This window comes from Tenrec ecaudatus, chromosome 3, assembly GCF_050624435.1.
Source record: "Tenrec ecaudatus isolate mTenEca1 chromosome 3, mTenEca1.hap1, whole genome shotgun sequence".
NCBI classification, from domain to species: domain Eukaryota; kingdom Metazoa; phylum Chordata; class Mammalia; order Afrosoricida; family Tenrecidae; genus Tenrec; species Tenrec ecaudatus.
In genome coordinates, this window is record NC_134532.1 from 113,269,512 (window position 1) to 113,290,371 (window position 20,860).

At 43.5% G+C, this 20,860-nt stretch overlaps 1 protein-coding gene across 2 annotated transcripts in view; it reads left to right on the plus strand.

The window, feature by feature from the left end:
* PAPSS1 (3'-phosphoadenosine 5'-phosphosulfate synthase 1) overlaps positions 1-20,860 on the plus strand; it is a 126,884-nt gene that overhangs the window by 10,785 nt on the left and 95,239 nt on the right. Inside the window, exon 1 of one of the 2 annotated variants that reach the window (XM_075543946.1) lies at positions 4,306-4,465. The exons of the other annotated variant lie outside the window; for it this stretch is intronic. Coding sequence (XP_075400061.1) covers positions 4,406-4,465 — 60 coding nt within the window. The 5' untranslated portion in view covers positions 4,306-4,405. Of the gene's footprint in view, positions 1-4,305; positions 4,466-20,860 lie in introns of those variants that run through there. 2 annotated transcript variants of the gene reach the window in all.

Genomic DNA, 20,860 nt, shown 5'->3' on the forward strand with positions numbered 1-20,860 from the left:
CTCAACCCATACACAAATCCAATGTATCAAGAACATTTGTACATTTTTTGCTATGATCATTCTCAAAACATTTTCTTTCTATTTGAGCTCTTGGTATCAGCTGCTCATTTTTCCCCACCCTCCCCACCCCCGCTCCCTCATGAACCCTTGATAATTTATAAATTATTATTGTCATGTCTTACACTGTCCGACCTCTCCCTTCACCCATTTTTCTGTTGTGATCCTTACAATTGTTCATTAAGCCACATATTTATTTTTATGATCCATTTTTAGATCTAAGTTCTATTTTACAAGAAAATGATTTTTAAAGTGCTCTTATGACATATTTAAATATTTTTCTAAGAGACTATCTGTGTTTAAGAGATAAGTTGTAGAGAAACTTAAAAATCATCCAAATTAAAGGATGGTAATATTGTGTTGTGATAATAACATAATAATGTCTTGTGATAATATTTCACGTTGGGTAGTGTTGGAAAGAAGTATTATATCCTGTCACTTATTACCCAGCAGTGCTAGCATTTAGAAATCATCTGCACGTTGCTTTGTATGCAAAAACTATTTGTTGTTTTGGTTATATTATCATTTTTAGGTGTGCTAGCTAACTTATTAATATACTTTTAGGACTGGAAGAATCTTTTGAGATAAAATTAACCAAATACACCATTCCCTTTAGTCTATAGCGCATAGACGACAAATCCGAGATCCATGGCAGTTACATGGTTTACTCAGTGTCTGTCACATAGCTAACAGAAAATCTAGAACGAAAGCAAGTCATGTCCACTCACCAGGATAGGACTGTCTCATTTGAATTATGGGCAAGCCGTACATTTAAAGTGTAATCATAGTATTTTATGGGCCCTGTGAAATTTATTATTTGCCTTCTTGTTTTTTTCTCATAAGAAATAAATGAGAATGTTAACCATCATATTTAAAATGAAATTGAATTTCCTTCTGTCGTAACTTACTTTTTTTTTTTTTCCAATAGCATCTCCCTAGTGTAGGATAGATGCCGAGTGGTAGATAAAATGGAACTGCCTTGACTAAAAGGATCCCTGGTGGTGTAGAGGGTTAGGCGTTGGGCTAACTGCAAGGTCAGCAGTTCAACTTCACCAGGTGCTCTCTGGGAAAACAAACAATGTGGCTTTCTTTTACTTCCACAGGGGGTTACAGCTTTGGAAACGCACAGGGCAGTTTTACTCTCTCCTAGAGGGCTGCTGTGAGTAGGAATTGAGTTAACTGCAATGAGTTTGGGTTTTGGTTTAGCCTTAACTAAAAACCAAACCTGCTCATGGCAGTCGATTGGGTCTTGCTTGACTCATAGCAGCCCTGCAACCCGGAGTAGAACAACCCAGACGGTTCCCAGGCTGTAACCTTTACACGCACAGATGCCACCTCTTTCTCTGACTAAGCAGCTGGTGGGTTGACATCAATGACCTTTCAGTTAGCAGCCTGACGCCCACCAGGGCTTGAGTGGGAATGTTCTCTGCAGACAGACTTAAAAAATTCTGGAAATTCCCACAGACTTGAAGGAGATGAGAAGAGAATTTTCTTGAATGTCTCCCAGATGGCAAAGACATAGCTAACAAAACGGTGCTGTTTCAGCAGCTTCACGTGTGCAGTTTAATGACGTTGACTATATTTCTGTGGTTCAACTATCATACAATGGTCATTTTAAAATCCTGGTACGCCTCCCACACTTAATAGGTAAGCTCTTCTAGCAGAATAAATAAACTCCTCTTCCTCAACTATTTGCTCATCTTGAAAGACACTTTGAACAAAAAGAACCCATTGTTTCCCCTACTTTAAAAAATAGACTTTCTACTTTGAGTGATGTGTTAAAGTTGGGTTCTCTACAGCAAGGGTCCTCAAACTTTTTAAACAGGGGCCAGTTCACTGTCCCTCAGACCATTGGAGGGCTGGACTATAGTTTAAAAAAACTATAAACAAATTCCTATACACACTGCACACATCTTATTTTGAAGTAAAAAAACCAAAATGGGAACAAATTTAAAATGAACAACAAATAAAGTTAAATCAACAAACTTACCAGTATTTCAATGGGAACTATGGGCCTGCTTTTTGCTAATGAGATGATCAGTGTCCGGTTCCATATTTGCCATGCTGGTCGTAACAAGCGATGCAAGTGTGCATCAGTTAGTCTAGGTCTGGATGGAGATTTCAGATGTTTCATTCTGGAAAAAGCCTGGTCACAGACATAAGTGCTGCCAAAGATGGTTGCCATTTTGAGTGCACGGTTGCTGAGATGAGGACATGTCTCAGAGGGAGAGATGCACAGAAATCAGGAAGGTTGCTCGACTTGAATGCGTCTTTCAGAGTCACGATTCTGCAGTGCAGCCAGTTCCATTTGGTAAGTTGTATCCACATTTTCAATGTCAATAGGAAATGGGTTACGGAAAAGCTGTATGTCCTGTTCGTGGAGTTGAAGCTCTTTAAATCTAAATTGGAACTCCTTTTGCAACTTTTCCAGTGAATCTGCACATGTTTTGTTTGGGAATGCAACCAATGGTTTTTCCGCTCACAGATTTTGAGTTGTGGGAGATGGCAGAAATGTTCCTCCTTCACTTGTTTGATAAGGAGTCGAATTTGACTTCAAATGCTTTCACAGGTGATTGCATCTCACAGAGGAGCTTCCCCTCTCCTTGAAGCTGCACATTGAAACTGTTGAGTCGCTGTTACATCGTCAGAAAGGCAAGGTGCCATTTCCATTCTGCACCATTGAGCTCTGCTACTTCTTTGTTTTTGAAAGCAGAAAAGCTGTAATCTGTGGAAGTAAGTCATAGAAATGGGCTTCTATGTGGCACAACACATCTTCATAGGCAACATTTAGCTCAGACAGAAATTCCTGAAGTTGTCTGTGGTTTAGTGCATTAGCTCTAATGAAGTTAACACAAGATCCCACAATTTCATAACAGAACCCCACTTCAGTCATTTACTACACAGCACTTGTTGGTGGATGAGGCAGTGTATGGCTATTGGATGAGAATGGTTACGTTTGTCCATCTCTTGGATAATGCGAGCAATTACTCCTTTCTTAGACCCCACCATGATAGGAGCACCATCAGTTGTTACAATGGCTAGTTTAGCCAAGTCAAGTTCCAAACCATCCACACATGCGCACTGCGGGTCCGGGACAAGCTGGCTGCTAAGGACAGGCAATGGAGGCAAAAACACCCGGCGGTCCGCATGTGGCATAGTTTGAAGACCCCTGCTCTAGAGAAACGAAACCAATGGTGCTTGTATGTGTTTGTATAGAGAAAGAGATTTACACTGAGATATGGTTTTCACAGTTGTAGATGTCTGCTTCAAGTCAGGCTTCTGACTGGAGTGTTTTATTTAGCCCCCCATTTCCCCATAACACCCCCTGCCATACCCCCAAGAAATAACTAATCCAGTGACTGTCTCTATAGATTTACCTATCCTGCATTCCATATTTCATACGCAGAAAAACATAAAAAACTACAACTAACAAAGTAAAACAAGAGAAAATCTTCAATTGAAAAGGAGGTAGAAAACATTAAAATCTAGAATAAAATGAATGCAAAATGAGATCAAATGAAAAGTGTTATATTTACGCCTAATCATACCTGTAATAATTCATTTTCCATTGAATCTGTATGGATGCAATGTACAGATCTGGTCTATGATCAGATGGAATTCAACAGACGCTTAATTCCTACCTCATTTTTTGTCTTAACTGAAACAACCGTTCAATGAGTCAAAAGGGAGGTCAAATAAGAAATTACATTTTAACCTAACTATATCGACCATAATTGACTTTACAATGCTCTCTGCCAGCTAACAAGGAAGTTCACACCCCTTGACTACAGTCAGAGGGTATTCTCCGGAGCCTTAATCTGTGTGGGCTCTGCAAATGGATTTTGTTTCCGCTGTTGCCCACAGCCTTCTGCAAACCAAAGGAGGAAAAACCTGAATCAGAGCTCCTTTTGCAGCTAGCACATACTGTGCGTGCAGACTGGCGCCCAGCGCATGCTCCTCACTTTTTCCCCAGGCAACCGGCCGCTTCTGCGCAGGGCCAGTCTCTGCGCATGCGCCTCGCCAGCAGCCGCCGGAGCTAGGCCTGCGGGTTCCACGCGGCCTCCCTCCCCAGGTCCTGCCCTAACGCGCGCGCCGCCCTCAGTCCCTGATTTCGGGGTCTCGCGCGCCGCTCCGCCCCGCCCCACAGTCTGCAGCTCGCGGGCCTTGACTCGCTTTGGAGGCGTGGCCAACGCGACGGCAGGCGAGCACTAGCGCGTGCGCACTTGAGCGCGCGCCGGGCCCAGGCTGGCAGGTTTCCGCCGCCCACCCGCCCCGCCCACGTCGGCCTCCCCTCCTCTCGCTGCCCTTCGGCGGTGCTGAAACTCGGCCCCGCGCGCCTTCCGCGGCCATGGACATCCCCGGGAGCCTCTACAAGAAAGTCAAGCTGAGCAACAACGCGCAGAACTGGGTGCGTAGGGGCCGAGGGCGAGTGGGCGGCGACGGGGAGCGCGGAGAGGTTCTGGGTCCCGCACGCTGCAGCCCGTTCCAGAGTTGCTCCCTCCCTCCTTCCCGAGGTCTCCTCTTGCATCCTCCCGGGAGCGAGGACAGTGGACGCCTCCCGGCAGGGGCGGCGGAGCCGGTGCTGGGCGCTCGCTGCACGCCGCCCGACCCCCGCGGGTGGGCAGGAGACTTGCCCAGCTCCTCGGGCCAGATGGGATCCCTCCCCGGTGCGCTGGCGGCCGCTGGACCTGCCCGCATCCGCCCGAGTGGCCTGCAGGACTGCGGAGGGGACCGAGGTGCGCCCCGGATGCGCGGGCGCCTCGGATGCGCGGGCGCCTCGGATGCGCGGGCGCCTCGGATGCATTCTTGGTGTTTTCCTGGCGCCGCCTGTGCACTTGGCCGAGGTCGGGATCCGTCTTCGTGCCTTTCCGTTCCCGTGGTCTCAGTGTGAAGGGAGAGCGCTCCACAATGTGGCCATTCATGAGTGGAGGTCGACTTGAACTGAGGTTCTTTGTGGTTGTGGGCTGGTGTGAAATTGGAATGTCTAACAAATAACCTGGAGGGGGGTGGTGGTGGCGGCGGCGTTTAAAAGGCTCAAGTCCTGGTGGCTGTAAGGTGTGGGAAAGGTTAGTTTATAACATTTAGCAAAGACAGCCCGTTGGCTTTGGTGCTCAAGAGGGTGTCCCCCAGCCGCCTGCTTCCTTTGACTGGTCTTCATAAAAAGCCGCCGGAGGTAAGTGTAGCCTGGCGTGCAACTTTTGGAAAGGCGCTGGCGTTAGTTTTAGATGGAAATTTCTGTTTCACAGTGCAACCAAATCATCATGTTTAAATTTAGCCTTGCAAATTACCCCTTACTCTTGCCCAGTCCCCCACCCCCCAACCAACGAACAGCCATGTCAGGGACAGGTCAGTCCTTTACAGTCACACCTGTATGCATCTGTGGTTGCCATCAAGGGTAGTCGCCCGCTCTCTTCTTTCCTGTGGTTCGGGCTTCCGTGGATGCTATTTGAGTCCTGCATAGATGTAAGGGCGGACTGGCGATCAAAAGTGAATTTCAAGTAGCAGCAAGAGCCCTGGACACTGGCCTGGTGGTGCCTAGTCGCAACATTGCCATTTCGGAGCTGTGTGATATTGAGGAAAGTTCCTTTATTTTCTGAATCTTAGCCGATTTAATTATAGTAACACACATTCCACAGGGCTTTGAGGAACTCAGATGATAGTGGGAAAAGTACAGTGACACCCTTCCTGTGAAACTCAAGACTGTTGGTGTTGCTTATGGAGTCCATTGGGAAGCATGGCATTCTCCTCTAGGACAAGGTGGAACTGCCCCTCCAAGTGTTGAGACTAGCTCCTTCCTGGAGTAGAAAGCCTCATTGTTTCCCCCCCAGGAGGGTCTTATGGTTTTAGACCGCTGACTTTGGGTTAGTAGCCCAATGTGTAACCGTTATGTAATCCCGAAATATTTCATGGTTAGGGAAATTGGGTATTTACAGGTAATTTCATTTACACCATTCATAATTCAAACCTAGTCCTTGAGTTGTGCAGACATGTTTGGCTACAAACTGAAAGACGGATTGTTCAAAACCACCCAGAGACACGCTGGAAGAAAGTGCTGACCCTCGGCTTCCAAAAGGCGACAGCCTTAAAAAATCCCGTGGAGCAGTTTGGCTCTGTCACGTGGGCTCACCATGAGTCACAGTCTGCTCTCTGCCAATTGGATTAAAACAAAACAAAACAATTATCTTTTAATTATTCCATTAGCCAAACAAATAATGCCTATTTCTCTGTGTAAAGATCTGGGTCAGACATAGAGAAGGAGAAAGTTTTGAAGATGTAGTGCTTGCCTTCTACATTTTATGGTTGGGTTTATAAATCCCACTTGTCAGGGGATGAATATGTAGCATATATAGACAAGTTTTATTGTATTTTGGAGGGGAGATTACTTTGGCTTCAATTGTTTCTGGGAGTGTGTTAGGAGAAACTCAAAGGGGAATTGGTGTGACTAAGAACTGGGAAGATGATTTTTATTTTTAAATTCTAGCAACAGTGAAGAGTCTCAGGTGTTCTTGGAGTGAAGATAAGCTGAGTAGCTAGGATAATGTTAGGCTGCAGAGTTAAGAATTGATTTGGGAAGATTTTTATTGATGCTCAACTCTCACTGCCATCGAGTCGATGCTGACTCATATCCACCTTGTGGACTGGGGAAAAGTGCTCCTGTGAATTTCTGACACTATAACTGTTAACGGGAGTAGAAAGCCCCATCTTTCTCGAACTGAGCAGCTGGTGTCTTTGAACTGCTGACCTTGAGGATTGCAGCCAAACATAACCACCATACAAGTAAAGTTCCTAAAATGGTTTAAGTTTCTCATCATTGTAAGCCACTCTCTGCTCCAGAAAGAACACTGTGCCTATCCCTCTCACATACTTAAACCAAGTAATAAGTACAAATGTGAAGGATCTGTAAACTCTTTAAATTTTCTATCACACGGTAACATTGCTACTCTAGGAAGATTGTCCAAACAGATGTAGACTGTATTCAAGCCTAGACATTGATGTCCTGGAGTCCAGACAAGGTCCTGCTGTTGTTGATGGTGAGCCGTGCCATCTGCTGTGCTGCACAGCAACCTTAAGACAAAGCAGAGCTGCCCCAGCGGGCTTCCAGTGATGCAGGCCTCCAGGTCTTTCTGCTTCAGGACTATCAGTGGGTTCAGACCTCTGACTTTTTGGGTGGCAGTCAAGCATTTAATGTTTTTGCAACCCTGTCATGGAGCCCCCAGAGCTCCTTGACAAGGTTATAAACCAACTCTGGGCTACTGAGTTGATTTTGACTCTGACACAACTCTAGAGAGGGCTTCTAAGATGAACTTGACTGGAGCAGACAACCTCCTCTTCCTCCCGTGGAGCAGCTGGTGGGTTTGAACCACCCACTTTGCAGCAAGCAGCTCAACTCCTAACCCTCAGCGCCACCAGGGCTTTTTGACAGGGTTAGAACCCATCACCATTGAGTTGATTCTGCCTAAGGTTTCTATGATTTTATTTTACAGGAACAGATAGTCTCATCTTTTCCCCTTGGACCAGCTAGTGGGTTTTGATAGGATTGCAATGAGAGAAATGGTGGCGCTGTTGGAGCCCTGGTGGAACTGCTGGTAAGCTTTGGACTGCTAACCATAAGGTCCAGCTGCCTGATCCTATGCCATCCCCATGACGAGTTGTAGGCTGAGGCTGTTAGGCTTCATCGGATTTTTGGATTGCTTGGTTTTCAGAACTAGCTTGCTAGGCCTTTTCTTCCTAATCTCCTTTAATCTGGGAGTCCTGCTAAAACCTGTTCATCATTGCAACACTTGAACATCCTCAGATGAATGGGTGGTGATTGCATGAAGTACACTCACTAGAAATTGAACTTGGTTTCCTGCAGGGAAAGCAAACATCCTATTATTGAATGACTTGTTTATTATAATCTGTAGCACCATTTTATTTCATGGTGTGGTAATTAGTATCTATTTTATGGGTGTAGAAACTGAGGCACTGGGATACTATACAGTTAGACATTGAGCATGCTGCGTTGAAGGATCACCTTAGGACTCTGTGGAGGAGAGCTGTATAGTAGGAATATACTGCAAGCTACAAATATAATTTAAATTTTTCCAGAGCCCCCCCCCCCCAAAAAAAAAAATCAAATTTACTGCCATCTAGTCAATTCTGAATCAGAGTCACCCTGAAGGACAGTCTAGAACTACCCTTGTGAGGTTCTGAGACTGTAACTCTTTATGGGAGTAGAAAGCCCTGTCTTTCTTCCCAGGAGCAGCTGATGGTTTCGAACTGCCGATCTTGCAGATCGTAGCCGAACTCCTAACCCCTATGCTACCAGGGCTTTTAGAGGTTACGTTAAAAAAGAGAAACAGATGAAAATGATTTTATTAGTTTCAAAAATAACTTGTTTTAGAAAGATTAATACGAGACTAGTCCCAGGAAGCGGAGGTTAAGGATGGATCCAGTATCTGATTTTTGCAAAATCCTCTACCGTTCCATTATCTGATGTTAACCGTCACCCCTCTCTTGAGTATATTCTCTCATGCCCCACGGTTCTGCAGTTAGCTGTGACAGCTCACAGAACTCAAGAACTGTTAAATACATAGCTCACAGCATTGTGGGGACTGGTAAGACTCAAATCCAAATTCAGACGTCTGTCTAGACCATTGATTCTCAACCTCCTTTATGCCGTGAACAGTTTCTAAATCATTTTCGTTGCTGCTTCATAACTGTAATTTTGCTACTGTTATGAATTGGGCGACTCCTCTGAAAGGGTCAATCGACCCCTAAAGTGGTCACGACCCAGAGGTTGAGAACCGCTGGTTTAGACAATCCTCCTCTTCCACAGGTAGAGGAAGCGGGTGAAACCAGGTCAGGTGCGAGGCCACAACTTAAGCCCCAAGAATGAGCAATGAGGCAGAGGCAAGCTCCAGAGCAAGAGAGCTAAACGTCCCCAAGTGAAAGCAGGTCACACTTGCTTAGAAAGGCCAGAGAGCACGCAAGGATACACGCCAAGATGGTTACCTAAATTGGGGGCCAGCAGTCTTTTTGGGTGGTACCTGACATCTGATTGGTGCTTGTCACCTGGAACTCAGCACTCGTTTCCTGTGCAGGCTGTCAGATGCTTTCGAATGAGTTCCGACTCACCGTGACCCTATTACAACAGAACTGAAGGCTACCCAGTCCTGTGCCCTCCTCGTAGTCATTCTGAGGCTTGAGCCCATCAGTGCAGCCACTGTCAGTCATCTCGCTGAGGCGCTTCCTTGTGTTCACCGCCTCACTACTTTCCCAAGCATGATCTCCTTTCCCAGGTCCTGGTTTTGCCTGGCAGCATGTCCAAAGTATGTGAGCTGAAGTCTTGCCATCCTTGCCTCTAAGGAGCATTCTAGATGTAAATCTTCCAAGACAGATTTGTATTCTTCACCAGCACCATAACTCAAATGCATTCATTTATGTTTCTGGTGGGGTGGTGGGGGTGGTTCTTAATCAGCGTCTAACTTTCCCGTGCATATGAGGCAGTGGAAATACCATGGATTGGGGGAAGTGCAACTTAGTTTTTAGCATCTGAGCTTCAGTACTCTGAAGAGATCTTTTTTTTTTTAACACCTTGAGGCTTTTATTTTCTGGAATTTATCATCTTTTAAAAAAAATTATTGGGCTTGTATAACTCTTACTACAATCCATAACATCCGTCCATTGTGTTAAGCACATTTGTACATTGGTTGCCATCATACTTTTCAAAACATTTTCTTTCTACTGAGCCCTTGGTATCAGCTTCTCATTTTTTCCTTTCCTTTCCCTTCCCCACCCTCCCTCCCTCAGGAACCCTTGATAATTTATGAATTATTATTTTTTCATGTCTTACACTGACCGTTGTTTCCCTTCAGCCACTTTTCTGTTGTCTGTCCCCTCTGGGCAGGGGTTATATATAAATCATTGTAATGTGTTCCTCTTTTCTCCCCTTACCTACCCCTTACTCTTCTGTTATTGCTACTCTCATTACTGGTCCTGAGGGGTTTATCTATCCTGGATTCCCTGTGTTTCCAGCTCTTATCTGTACCCATGTACATGCTCTGGTCTAGCGGGATTTGTAAGGTAGAGTTGGGGTCACGATAGTTGGGGTGCGGGGGGAGGAAGCATTAAAGAACTAGAGGAAAGTTGTATGTTCATCGGTGCTATACTGCATCCTGACTGGCTTGTCTTCTTCTCCCCGTGACCCTTCTGTAAGGGGATGTACAATTGCCTACAGATGGGCTTTGTGTCTCCACTCTGCACAGTGATAGGAGTTTTTGTTTTGGGTCTTTGATGCCTGATACCTGATCCTATGGACACCTCATGATCACACAGGCTGGTGTGCTTCTTCCATGTGGGCTTTGTTGCTTCTGAGCTAGATGGCCGCTGTTTACCTTCAGGCCTTTAAGATCCCAGACGGTATATTTTTTGATAGCCAGGCACCATCAGCTTTCTTCGCCACATTTGCTTATGCACCCACTTTGTTTTCAGCGATTGTATGGGGAAGGTGAGCATCATGGAATTCCAGGCTATTAGGACAAAGCTCTTGCATTAAGGGAGTACTTGAGTAGAGACCCAATGTCCATCTGCTACCTTAATACTAAACCTATAAATATATTTATATAGATCTATTTCCCTATTGTCATATATAAATATATTTACATATGTACATGCCTATATTTAGACCTCTGTAAATGCCCTTTGCCCCCTAGCTCTTTCCTCTATTTCCTTTTTCAGCCTACATTTGGGTTTCAGTAATTCCTCTCAGATTTCCCTTGATCAATCCCTATCAGGCTTCCTATGCCCTCCTCCCATCGATTTTAGATCACTTGTTGTTCCCTTGTCGCTGATTTGTTAACTCCAACTTCCTTCCCCCCTCCCTCTCGCCCATGCCTCTCCCCTTAAACCCCCAACTGCGGGTTGTTTTGTCTGTTGTTTTCTCTTCCAGATTGTGTATCCCACCTATCTTGTCTAGAGAGACATGCAGAGACAATAATAAGCACAAAAACAAGACAGAGCAAAACAAAGCAAAAAAACAAAACAACAAAAACCAAGGACAACAAAAGAAAAGTCTATAAATAGTTCAAGGTCTGTTTGTTGACTTTTAGGACTGTTTTCTGGTCAAGTTTGATGGGTTGCCACACCCTGGCCCCACAGCCCTCTGAAGAGATTTTTTTTATTTTTTTTGAGATTTTTTTTTAACATTTTATTAGGGACTCATACAACTCTTATCACAATCCATACATACATCAATTGTGTAAAGCACATCTGTACATTCTTTGCCCTCATCATTTTCAAAGCACTTGCTCTCCACTTAAGCCCTTTGCATCAGGTCCTCTTTTTTCCCCCTCCCTCCCTGCTTCCCCCCCCCCCAAGAGCTCTTATGAATCAGTTTTATTCAATGCAATGCATCGTCAAAGCATCATTTAATCTCTTAACTGCTGCTTCCAAGAGCATTGATTGTGGATCCAAGCAAGACAGACTCCTTCACCAAGTCATTCTCCGTTTATCATGATGTTTTCCCTACTGGTCCAGCTGGGAGGACTCTTGTTTTCTCTACATTGAGTGGTAGTCCATCCTGAAGGCTGCTGTTCTTGATCTTCACCAGCAAGAGCGTCAAGTCCTCGTCACTCTTAGAAAGCAGGGTTGTGTCATTGCGTGTGGAAGGTTGTTCATAAGCCTCCCTCCATTCCTGCTGCAGCATTCTTATTCACATAATCCAGCTTTTCTGAGGATTTTCTCAGCTCACAAACCGAGTAAGTATGGTGAGAGGATACAACTCTGAGGCGCACTCTTCCTGGCTTAAAATTGTTCAGTTCCCTTGTTCTGTTTGCACAACTGTCTCTTCATGTACAAGCCCTGCATGAGCACAGTGGAGTGTACTATAATTCCTATTCTTCTCAGGTATCCATCGTTTGGTAGTTTGTTAGGGTCCACACACTTGAACACCTTTGCATAATCAATAAGACACAAGTAAACATCTTTCTGGTCTTCTCTACTTTCAGTCAAGATCTAGCTAACGTTAGCAAAGATATCCTTTGTTCTACACCCTCTTTTGAATCTGTCTTGAACCTCTGGCAGCTTCCTGTCAATGTACTGCTGCAATCATTGTTGGATGATCATCAACACAATGTTACCTGCATGTAATTAATCTTGATGATGTTGCTTGAGCCGTCTCTTGGGTCACCTTTCTTTGGAATGGGTACAGATATGGATCTCTTCTAGTCAGTTGGCCAGGTAGCTGCCTTCCAAATTTGTTGTCATAGACGAGTGAGTGCTTCCAGTGCTTCATCAACTGTTGAAACATTTCAGTGAGTCCTTCACCAATTCCTAGAACCTTGGTTTTAGCTAACGCTTTCAGTACAGCTTGAACTACTTATTTAGCACCATGGGCTCTTGCTCATATGTTGCCTCCTGAAATGGGTGGATGCTGACCAGTTCATCTTCCTTTGATGCTTATGACATCATTCACTATTTTGCTTATAGATAAGACATGCTGGGGTGAGCATACCCTTTTCACAGGTCATGGCAGAGATGGTTGATCATAGACACCCTATGCAAACGTGCAACTAGAGGATAAAGCAACCGTTTAATAACTGTTGTCCAAGAGCTCAAGTAGAAAGAATGTTTTGAAAATGATGATGGCAGCATATGTATAAATGTACGGAACATACATGGATTGTGATAAGAGCTGTAAGAGCCCCCAATAACATGATTTTAAAAAAAACATTGTCAGATCTGTTTGAATAGCTTCACCACATGGATCTTCCTGATGCAAGAAACGTTAGCAGTGATTCACAGGAGACTAGGAAGAGGCTATTGTGAAAGGCTCAATCCCTCCTAGGAAAGAGAGTTGTAGATGGTTACTCAGAAATGTGGCGGATCTAGCAGATGTTGCTACTTGGGACAAAGGGTCAAGTGCAGCACAAATACAAACAAGTCAGCCCAGTGTGATCCCGTGAAACACATGAACATTTAAGTTCTCCCGTTTCACAAGACTTTCTTGAATCCAAGTTGTGCGTCTCAGCCAACGGTAGATGACAACTGGACCCCTGGCTGAAAGGCTCAGTTAGATGCAGAATGGTACTCAATACACCGGATGGTGTGTCAGATTGAGACAGAGAACGCTGAAGCAGTGAGTTGATTCCTGATCATTTTTTACTGTTGCCGGTGGTAGGTATTTGGTGACATCTAGCAACACCTGAATAACCACAAAAGTCCCCCCAGTGTGCTTTGCCAATGTCTCCCAGGAATCCACGTCTTTGACTGGCCCTGTGCAGGAGGTAGTGCCCAGTGTTGAGTTTGGCTTCCCATTTGTCTCTCTTTATCTTCTTTAACTCAGAACCACTGCCTCTGTTAAAACATGTTTAAACTAAAAATTAATGATATAATCCTAATGCTAAACTATTGAAACATTTTAACTCAAAATTAATGATAAAAACCCAAGTGGGGGTTTGTAATAATTCATTCCTGGGGAATCTTTATAAAATATAGATTGCCTCTTCCTCATATGCTACTTCCTGAATTCTTTTCAACTTCCTTTGATGCTGCAGCATTCAATATTTTGCCCATAGTTAAGGCATGCTTTCATGTGTTTATTCATCCACCGAGTATGCTCTTTACACAGGGCATGGCAGACATGTTGAGAACCAACAGAACCCCAAGAGATTCAGTATATCTAGGGTGGAAATGAAGACTCTCAGCACAAGGTAGAACCAGAATGGATAAGCTCAAAGTCCTGAACCTAAGTCAGTCTCTATAGTAAGCCTATCCACTGGACATATGTGGCTACTGAACATTGAAATTACGCTTGTCTGACTTGAGATATTGGATTAGATGTAATATGAACTCCAGATCTCAAGGATTTCCTATGTAAAAGTTTAATAGTTTTATATTATGATCATATCAAGCTTGCATGTATAATGAAATGATAGTATTTGGGATATAATGAGCTAAATAAAACCTACTGAGAGAGGTAGTTAATGACTTAATATGACACAGTCCTACTCTCTTTTTTTAAATGTTTGAACATTTGTACTAATACATTTTTTAAAAGGACTAAAATCTTTTCAAAAAATCATTTTATTGGGGGCTGATACAATTCACATCACAATCCATACATACATCAGTTGTGTAAAGCACATTTGTACTTTTATTGCCCTCATCATTCTCAAAACATTTGCTCTCCACTTAAGCCCTTGGCATCAGCTCCTCATTTTCCCCCATCCTCTCCACACTCCCCTCTCTCATGAACCCTTGATAATTTATCAAATATTATTTTGTCCTATCTTATACTGTCTGACATCTCCCTTCACCCACTTTTCCTTTTTCCGCCCCCCAGGGAGGAGGTTATATGTAGATCCCTGTAATTGGTTCCCCCTTTTGACCCCATCCTCCCTCCACTCTCCTAGTATGGCCACTCTCAGCACTGGACCTGAAGGGTTCATCCGTCTTGTATTCCCTGTGTTTCCAGTTCCTATCTGTACCAGTGTACATCCTCTGGTCTAGCCAGATTTGTAAGGTAGAATTGTGATTATGATAGTGGGTGGGGAGGAAGCATTTAGGAACTAGAGGAAAGTTGTATGTTTCATCGTTGCTACCCTGCACCCTGACTGGCTTGTCTCCTCCCCGCGACCCTTTTGTAAGGGGATGTCCAGTTGCTTACAGATGGGCTTTGGGTCCCCACTCTGCACTCCCGCTCATTCACAATGATAATGATTTTTTTGTTCTTTGATGCCTGATATCTCATTCCATCAACTCTTCATGATCACACAGGGCTGATGTGCTTCTTCCAGGTGGGCTTTTTTGCTTCTGAGCTAGATGGCCGTTTGTTTACCTTCAATCCTTTAAGACTCCAGACGCTGTACCTTTTGAGAGCTGGGCACCATTAGCTTTCTTCACCACATTTGCTTATGCACACATTTGTCTTCAGAGATCATATCAGGGAGGTGAGCACACAATGATATGATTTTGTGTTTTTTGATGCCTGTTAACTGATCCTTTCGACACCTCGTGATCACACAGGCTGGTGTGTTTCTTCCATGAGGGATTTGTTGCTTCTGAGCTAGATGGCCGCTTGTTTATCTTCAAGCCTTTAAGACCCCAGACGCTATATCTTTTGATAGCTTGGCACCATCAGATTTCTTCACATTTGCTTATGCACCTGCTTTGTCTTCAGTGATTGTGTCAGGAAGGTGAGCATCATGGAATGCCAGTTTTTTAGAACAAAGTATTCTTGTGGAATAAAATCTTTTTATTGTGACTTGGTTGAAGGTTTACAAAGCAGATTAGTTTTCCTTTCAGCAATTTGTACCCGTTTTGTTTCATCTCATTAATTGCCATCTCCACGTTGTATGGTCACATACTCCACTTGCCCTCTGTTTCCTGTTTACATTTCTCGTTCTATCCTAGCCTTTCTAAACTTTGTGCTTGGGTAAGTGCCACCCTTTTTCTCCCAAATGGTTGATTATACTATAGTGTGCATCCCTTACATGTGTTACTGTTCACCCGATACACGTGGTTGTTTGGCTGCAACTTGAACCACGAAGGTGAGTTCCTTTCCAGATGTGAACTCAGCGCCATTGTTCTGGTATATGCTCCTCTTGTTGATAATGTACCCAACAACACCAGGCTCTCTGACCCTTCCCAGGTAGCCTGCGTAAGTGGAGCATGTCTCTCCATTTGTGCCTGTTTCATAGTGGGTTGTGGGCCTTTATTCAACGCAAACGGACTTTTTCATTTTGCCACATTCAAAGCTAAAGACATTTGTTCTAAATTCATTGCTTTTTAATGGTTCCCCAGAAAACCGACAATGCCAGTCAGTAGATGGAAGCAACGGCTTTACACTGTAGTACCCCATGCTTTAGGTGTTCTTGGTTTTACCCATTCCATTCCCACTGCCTCCTTGGTGACTAGGGGTCATAGGAACACTTTCTGTTCTCCCAACAGGAATTTCTCTTTCCACGTTGGCCCAGAGATCACTGGTGAGAGCTCTGACTGGATAGGATCTGGGCATGGTTCAGTGTTAGGGTCAGCAAGCCCCTAAATTCTTTTTCCCTGCCACTGTAGCTATTACTGATAACAGAAATTAAGGAATTGAAGGCTTTGTCCTTATCATTTTTATTTTTACGTGCATTTAACTAGCCAATTCCTATGAATAGCTTTTGTCTTGAGTAATTGATAGGAGCATAAAAGGTGCTTGAATCCAGGGGTGTTTTCCATTCCATCCAGACACTAAAGGTTGTTCATTCCCTATTTAGCAGCCACCACCCGACCTCCCACTCCCGTTAGTGGTAAATGCCTCAAATCTATTCATCAGATGGTCTCTAAATCCAGGATTAACTATGCTCTTAATTTGCCTCTTATGGAGTTGATTTAATTTTCCTTAGCTTCAACTTGAACTTACTTTAGAACTATTGATTGTCTGTTGTCCAGTTGGCCCCTGGCCGGGTCCTGATTGAAGATTTTTTGAGTTTTCCTATCATCTTTTCACAGGTGTAGTTGATTTGTTTCTTGTGTATTCCATTCAATAAGATACTTTTATAGTGTATGTCTTAAAAACATATATATATTCCATAATGACTTATTCCAATGAATAAGACATTATTAACGCTGAAAATTTAATCATGTTTTCTCTGATAAGTCTGTTCAAGGCTACATTACCCAACTATGTAACCTTTTTTGTTTCCAACTTTCACATTCCAGCCATCATAAAAACACAACCCACTCTCATCTCATGATTCCAATTAATAACCTAACCTACTTCAGTCAAGTCGAGTCCCTCTCCTATTGACCCTGCAGGGCAGAGTAGAACTGACCCTGTGGGTTTCTGAGACTGTAAATCTTCACAGGCACAGGCACAGGCTCATGATTCTTCTACAGAGCATCTGGTGGGTTTGAACAGTCAACCTTGTTAGCAGTCCTATGCCAAACCCACAGTGCCACCAAGGGCTCCAGTCACATCTTGATGGCATGTTTGATTGATTTCCTATTGCAGAAGTTACTAAAATCATAATTTTCTTTGCCTTTGACATTTAATGGTTGGTGCATAAATTTGAATAATGGATTAATAGCTCATTGTAAAACAGACAAAAAACTCACTGCCACCAAGTTGAATCTGACATCTAGCGAACTGAACAGTACAGAGTAGAACTGCTTCTTTGGGTTTTTGATGCTGTAAATCTTTATGGGAGATGAAAACCTCATCAATTTCCCACAGAGCAACCCGTGGGCTCAAATTGCTGCTCTTTCTGTTATCGGTGGCATGTGGAACCCAGTATGCCCCCAGGTTCATGGAACTCAGTGGGTAAACGGCAACAGCTCACATGGAAATTAAGGTATGTCAAAAGGTGCTCAAAAGGTGCTCACAGGGCTTGGTATAGACAAACATTAGAACATGTTAAAAATGTATACTATAAATATCATAAGTCATGTTACTGTAGCTTATTAACATGACTGACAATCTTTTGGTCCCAATACAGAGTGTACTAAATTAATCACCTTGAAATAAGCCTTAGTTGAGCTAGACCTAAGATTTCCAAATGCCAGTCATCATTTCTTATACAAAGAAAACTACTGATATTTTAAAAGTTTGATGTATTTTAAGAGAAAATATATCAAACATTTACTATACCAACTAAGAACAAGAATGTTGGCTATGTGTCCTTGATTGCCTTTCCCAAGAGGTGTGTAAAATACACGTGCACACTCATACACCACACACACACCTTGAGCACGAAACTCCCCATCAATAAATATTGAGCAACATGGACAGTAAATATTATAGTGATTGCTATAATTTACACCAAGCCACATAAATATTTCTATGAAGTACCCAGACAATTCAGAAAGAAACCATAAAGCTTAATTTCTATGTCCTGTCAACAGAACCCAATTGAAGACTTCAGCAGGAATTTAGAGTTGAAAGGAAGTCAGCTCATTCTCACTAATGTCATGTTTTTTTAGAACTACTTGAAGAATTTGACTAGATTAGGTGGAAAAGGAAGGGTGAAACTAGGAACTAGAATAAAATTGTATACAATAGTGGCCTTTATATTTAATTGCATAAGCAACTAAATCTTGCAATTTCAGCCACTTGCCATGAAGGATGTTTTCTGATTTATTCTGCAAGCCCAGGAGGTAGGAGAATGTGACATTTTTACAAAAGTTTCTTTAATCTGAAAAATATCAAACATGTATAAACTATAAACTTCTGTTTTACCCTCAGTTGGTTGGTGGAATCTATTTGAATGGTAAGAGACAAGAATCCCCCGAGCAAGCATTTTCTAGTGACTTCAACTCGTTAAAAACCAAAGCAACCCACTGGTCATCCAGAGGCCTGTGCCTCCCAGCGATCCTGCCTGTGGGTGTCCAAGGCTATAGTCTTTGTAGAAGCAGACTGCTGACTGCCCCCTCTCTCTGGAGGAGTGAGTCACTGGGGGACTTGAGCCCGACCTTTCTGACTAGTGGGCAAGTGCTTACCATTGCACAACCAGTGCTCCTTAGTGACGAAACAGCCTGCTTATTCTGTGTGTGTGTGTGTGTTTTTTCCCCTCTTCCTGTATTTTCTTGAAGCCATGTTCTCAGCGGTTTTTAGGCTTGTCAGAACATCACTTTTATGTATTCTACTCAAAACAGGAAAAGCAGGAAGATGGTTTAGAGGGTCCACAGGAATTAGAGTTCATAAGATGGACGTTCTGTTTACCTAAGAGTCTAGTAATCCTAAAAGATGTCCCTGTCAAACAGGCTCCATGACTGTAGGCAGGAGATTTTGGGTGCCCCCTGGTGTCAGAGAAGAGGGAGGCTGAAAGCCTGTTCGTTGTCCGTTGCTGGAAATGCCAAGCTCCCAAGTCTGTGCCATCAGTTCATAGAATGGAAATGGGTTAAAAGGTCCTTATTACAGTTTTTTCCAGAAATGGTTATTCCATAATGGGTGGTATGTATACTGTAATTTTATTTAAAATACATTCATTAATGAGATGGAAGTGGGGGAGGGGAAACCTTTAAGGTGCCTGTGTTAAACTCACTGCCGTTGAGTTGGTATGGACTCACAGCGGCCCTGTAAGACAGGGCAGAACTGCCCCTGTGAGGTTCCAGGACTGTAACTTAGGCTTCCTTAAACCACGACCTGCAGACCACATGCGGCCCGCAGAGGACATTTATCTGGCCTGCCGGGTGTTTTTGCCCCATTTGTTTTTTTTACTTCAAAATAAGATATGTACAGTGTGCATAGGAATTTGTTCATAGTTTTTTTTTTTAAAACTTTAGTCCGGCCCTCCAACGGGTCTGAGAGACAGTGAACTGGCCCCCTGTTTAAGAAGTTTGAGGACCCCTGCTGTAACTCTTTATGAGAGTAGAAAGCCCCGTCTTTCTCCCATGGAGCAGCTGGTGGTTTCAAACTGCTGACCTTGCGGATCATAAACCAATGCATAACCATTATACCACCAGTTATCAAATTGTCTCTTTGCCTCCAGAGAGTCTTTTGTGCTAAGTCAATGAGCAGGAGCCCTGTGGTCCGGCGGGTTACATGTTGGAGAAAGAGTGGGCTTCTCCAGGTATTTTTCTGCTAACATGTTGCCTGGCTTTCTCAGAATGAGCAGTTGTTAGCATCCTTTGCCCCCTCAGAAAGGCAAACAAGCACACCTTGAGCATCGCCCAGACCCTGCTCCTGTGGTCTTTGCCCTTACCGCGTCTGCTTTTGCTTGGACTGGATGACTTTGGGCTCTCGGTGTTTTGTGATAGGACCATATCTGTAAAACCATGTGTTTCGGATCTGGTTGAACATGTCCGTGGAAAGCTCTGCTCTGACTGGAGCGGGGCTGGATGCAACAGCTTTCTTTTTAACGATACTTTTATTGGGGGCTTTAAAATATGCTCTTAAATAGTGCCCTCTACATGGTGCTCTTTCTCTCTTTCATTGAAAGATCATTTTATCGGGGGCCCTTACAGCTCTTATAACAATCCATTCATCAACTGTATCGAGCATATTTGTACATCTGTTGGAGGCAACTCTTTTGACACCCATAGAACCCAGAGTTTGTTCATCTTAACTTTGCCGTCAGAATTGTGTAAGCTGAACCACTCGACAGAAATGTCTGTGGTGGTAACTGACTGTTATTTTTGCTGTGAATCACCTTCCTTTTCAGTTAGGTCACAGGCAAGATTAGTTATTTCCTCAGAAATTGATGTGCATGGTCTGCGACCATGGGCTTAATTTTCAATGTCACGTTCCTTCTTAAAATGTGGACCTAGCCATTTGTAAACTGCCGATTTCTCTGTGATACTGTCTCCGTACACTGTATAAACCAGCATCCGTGGTTTCACCATTCTTCCACCCAAGTCCTGCCACACATGTGAAACTTGTGGTTGCTTCCATTTTCATAGCATTCTCTGGCAGGGGCTCTTTCTAAACAGGTGTCTTAGCCTTCTTAGTGCTTCCAACTAGATCATGTAAGTTTAATTTCGTGTTCAAATAACAATCGAAATCCATTAAGGCTTTTGTTTTTTTCTCACAATACCCATTTTCTATGAACTTTTAAAAAACTTGTTTGCAAAGGTACTTTTCCCCATTTTGAAGACTGTTCGGGTAATTCTCAGCCCTTGTTGGACCCACCTCTGATAATTCGGTGCCTGTACTGTGATGATCTGTTGGGGGGAAATGTTGGTTGAGGCAAGAGTTTTTATTTAATATTTAGCACTGAATGTGGCTAGGGAAAGACGAGTCTTGCCAGCGGGTCTTGCTTTAAATGTATGCCCATGCACTTCAACTAAAGGAGCCCTTGTGGGTCTGTCAGGTCAGCATTGGATTCCTGACCTCACGACA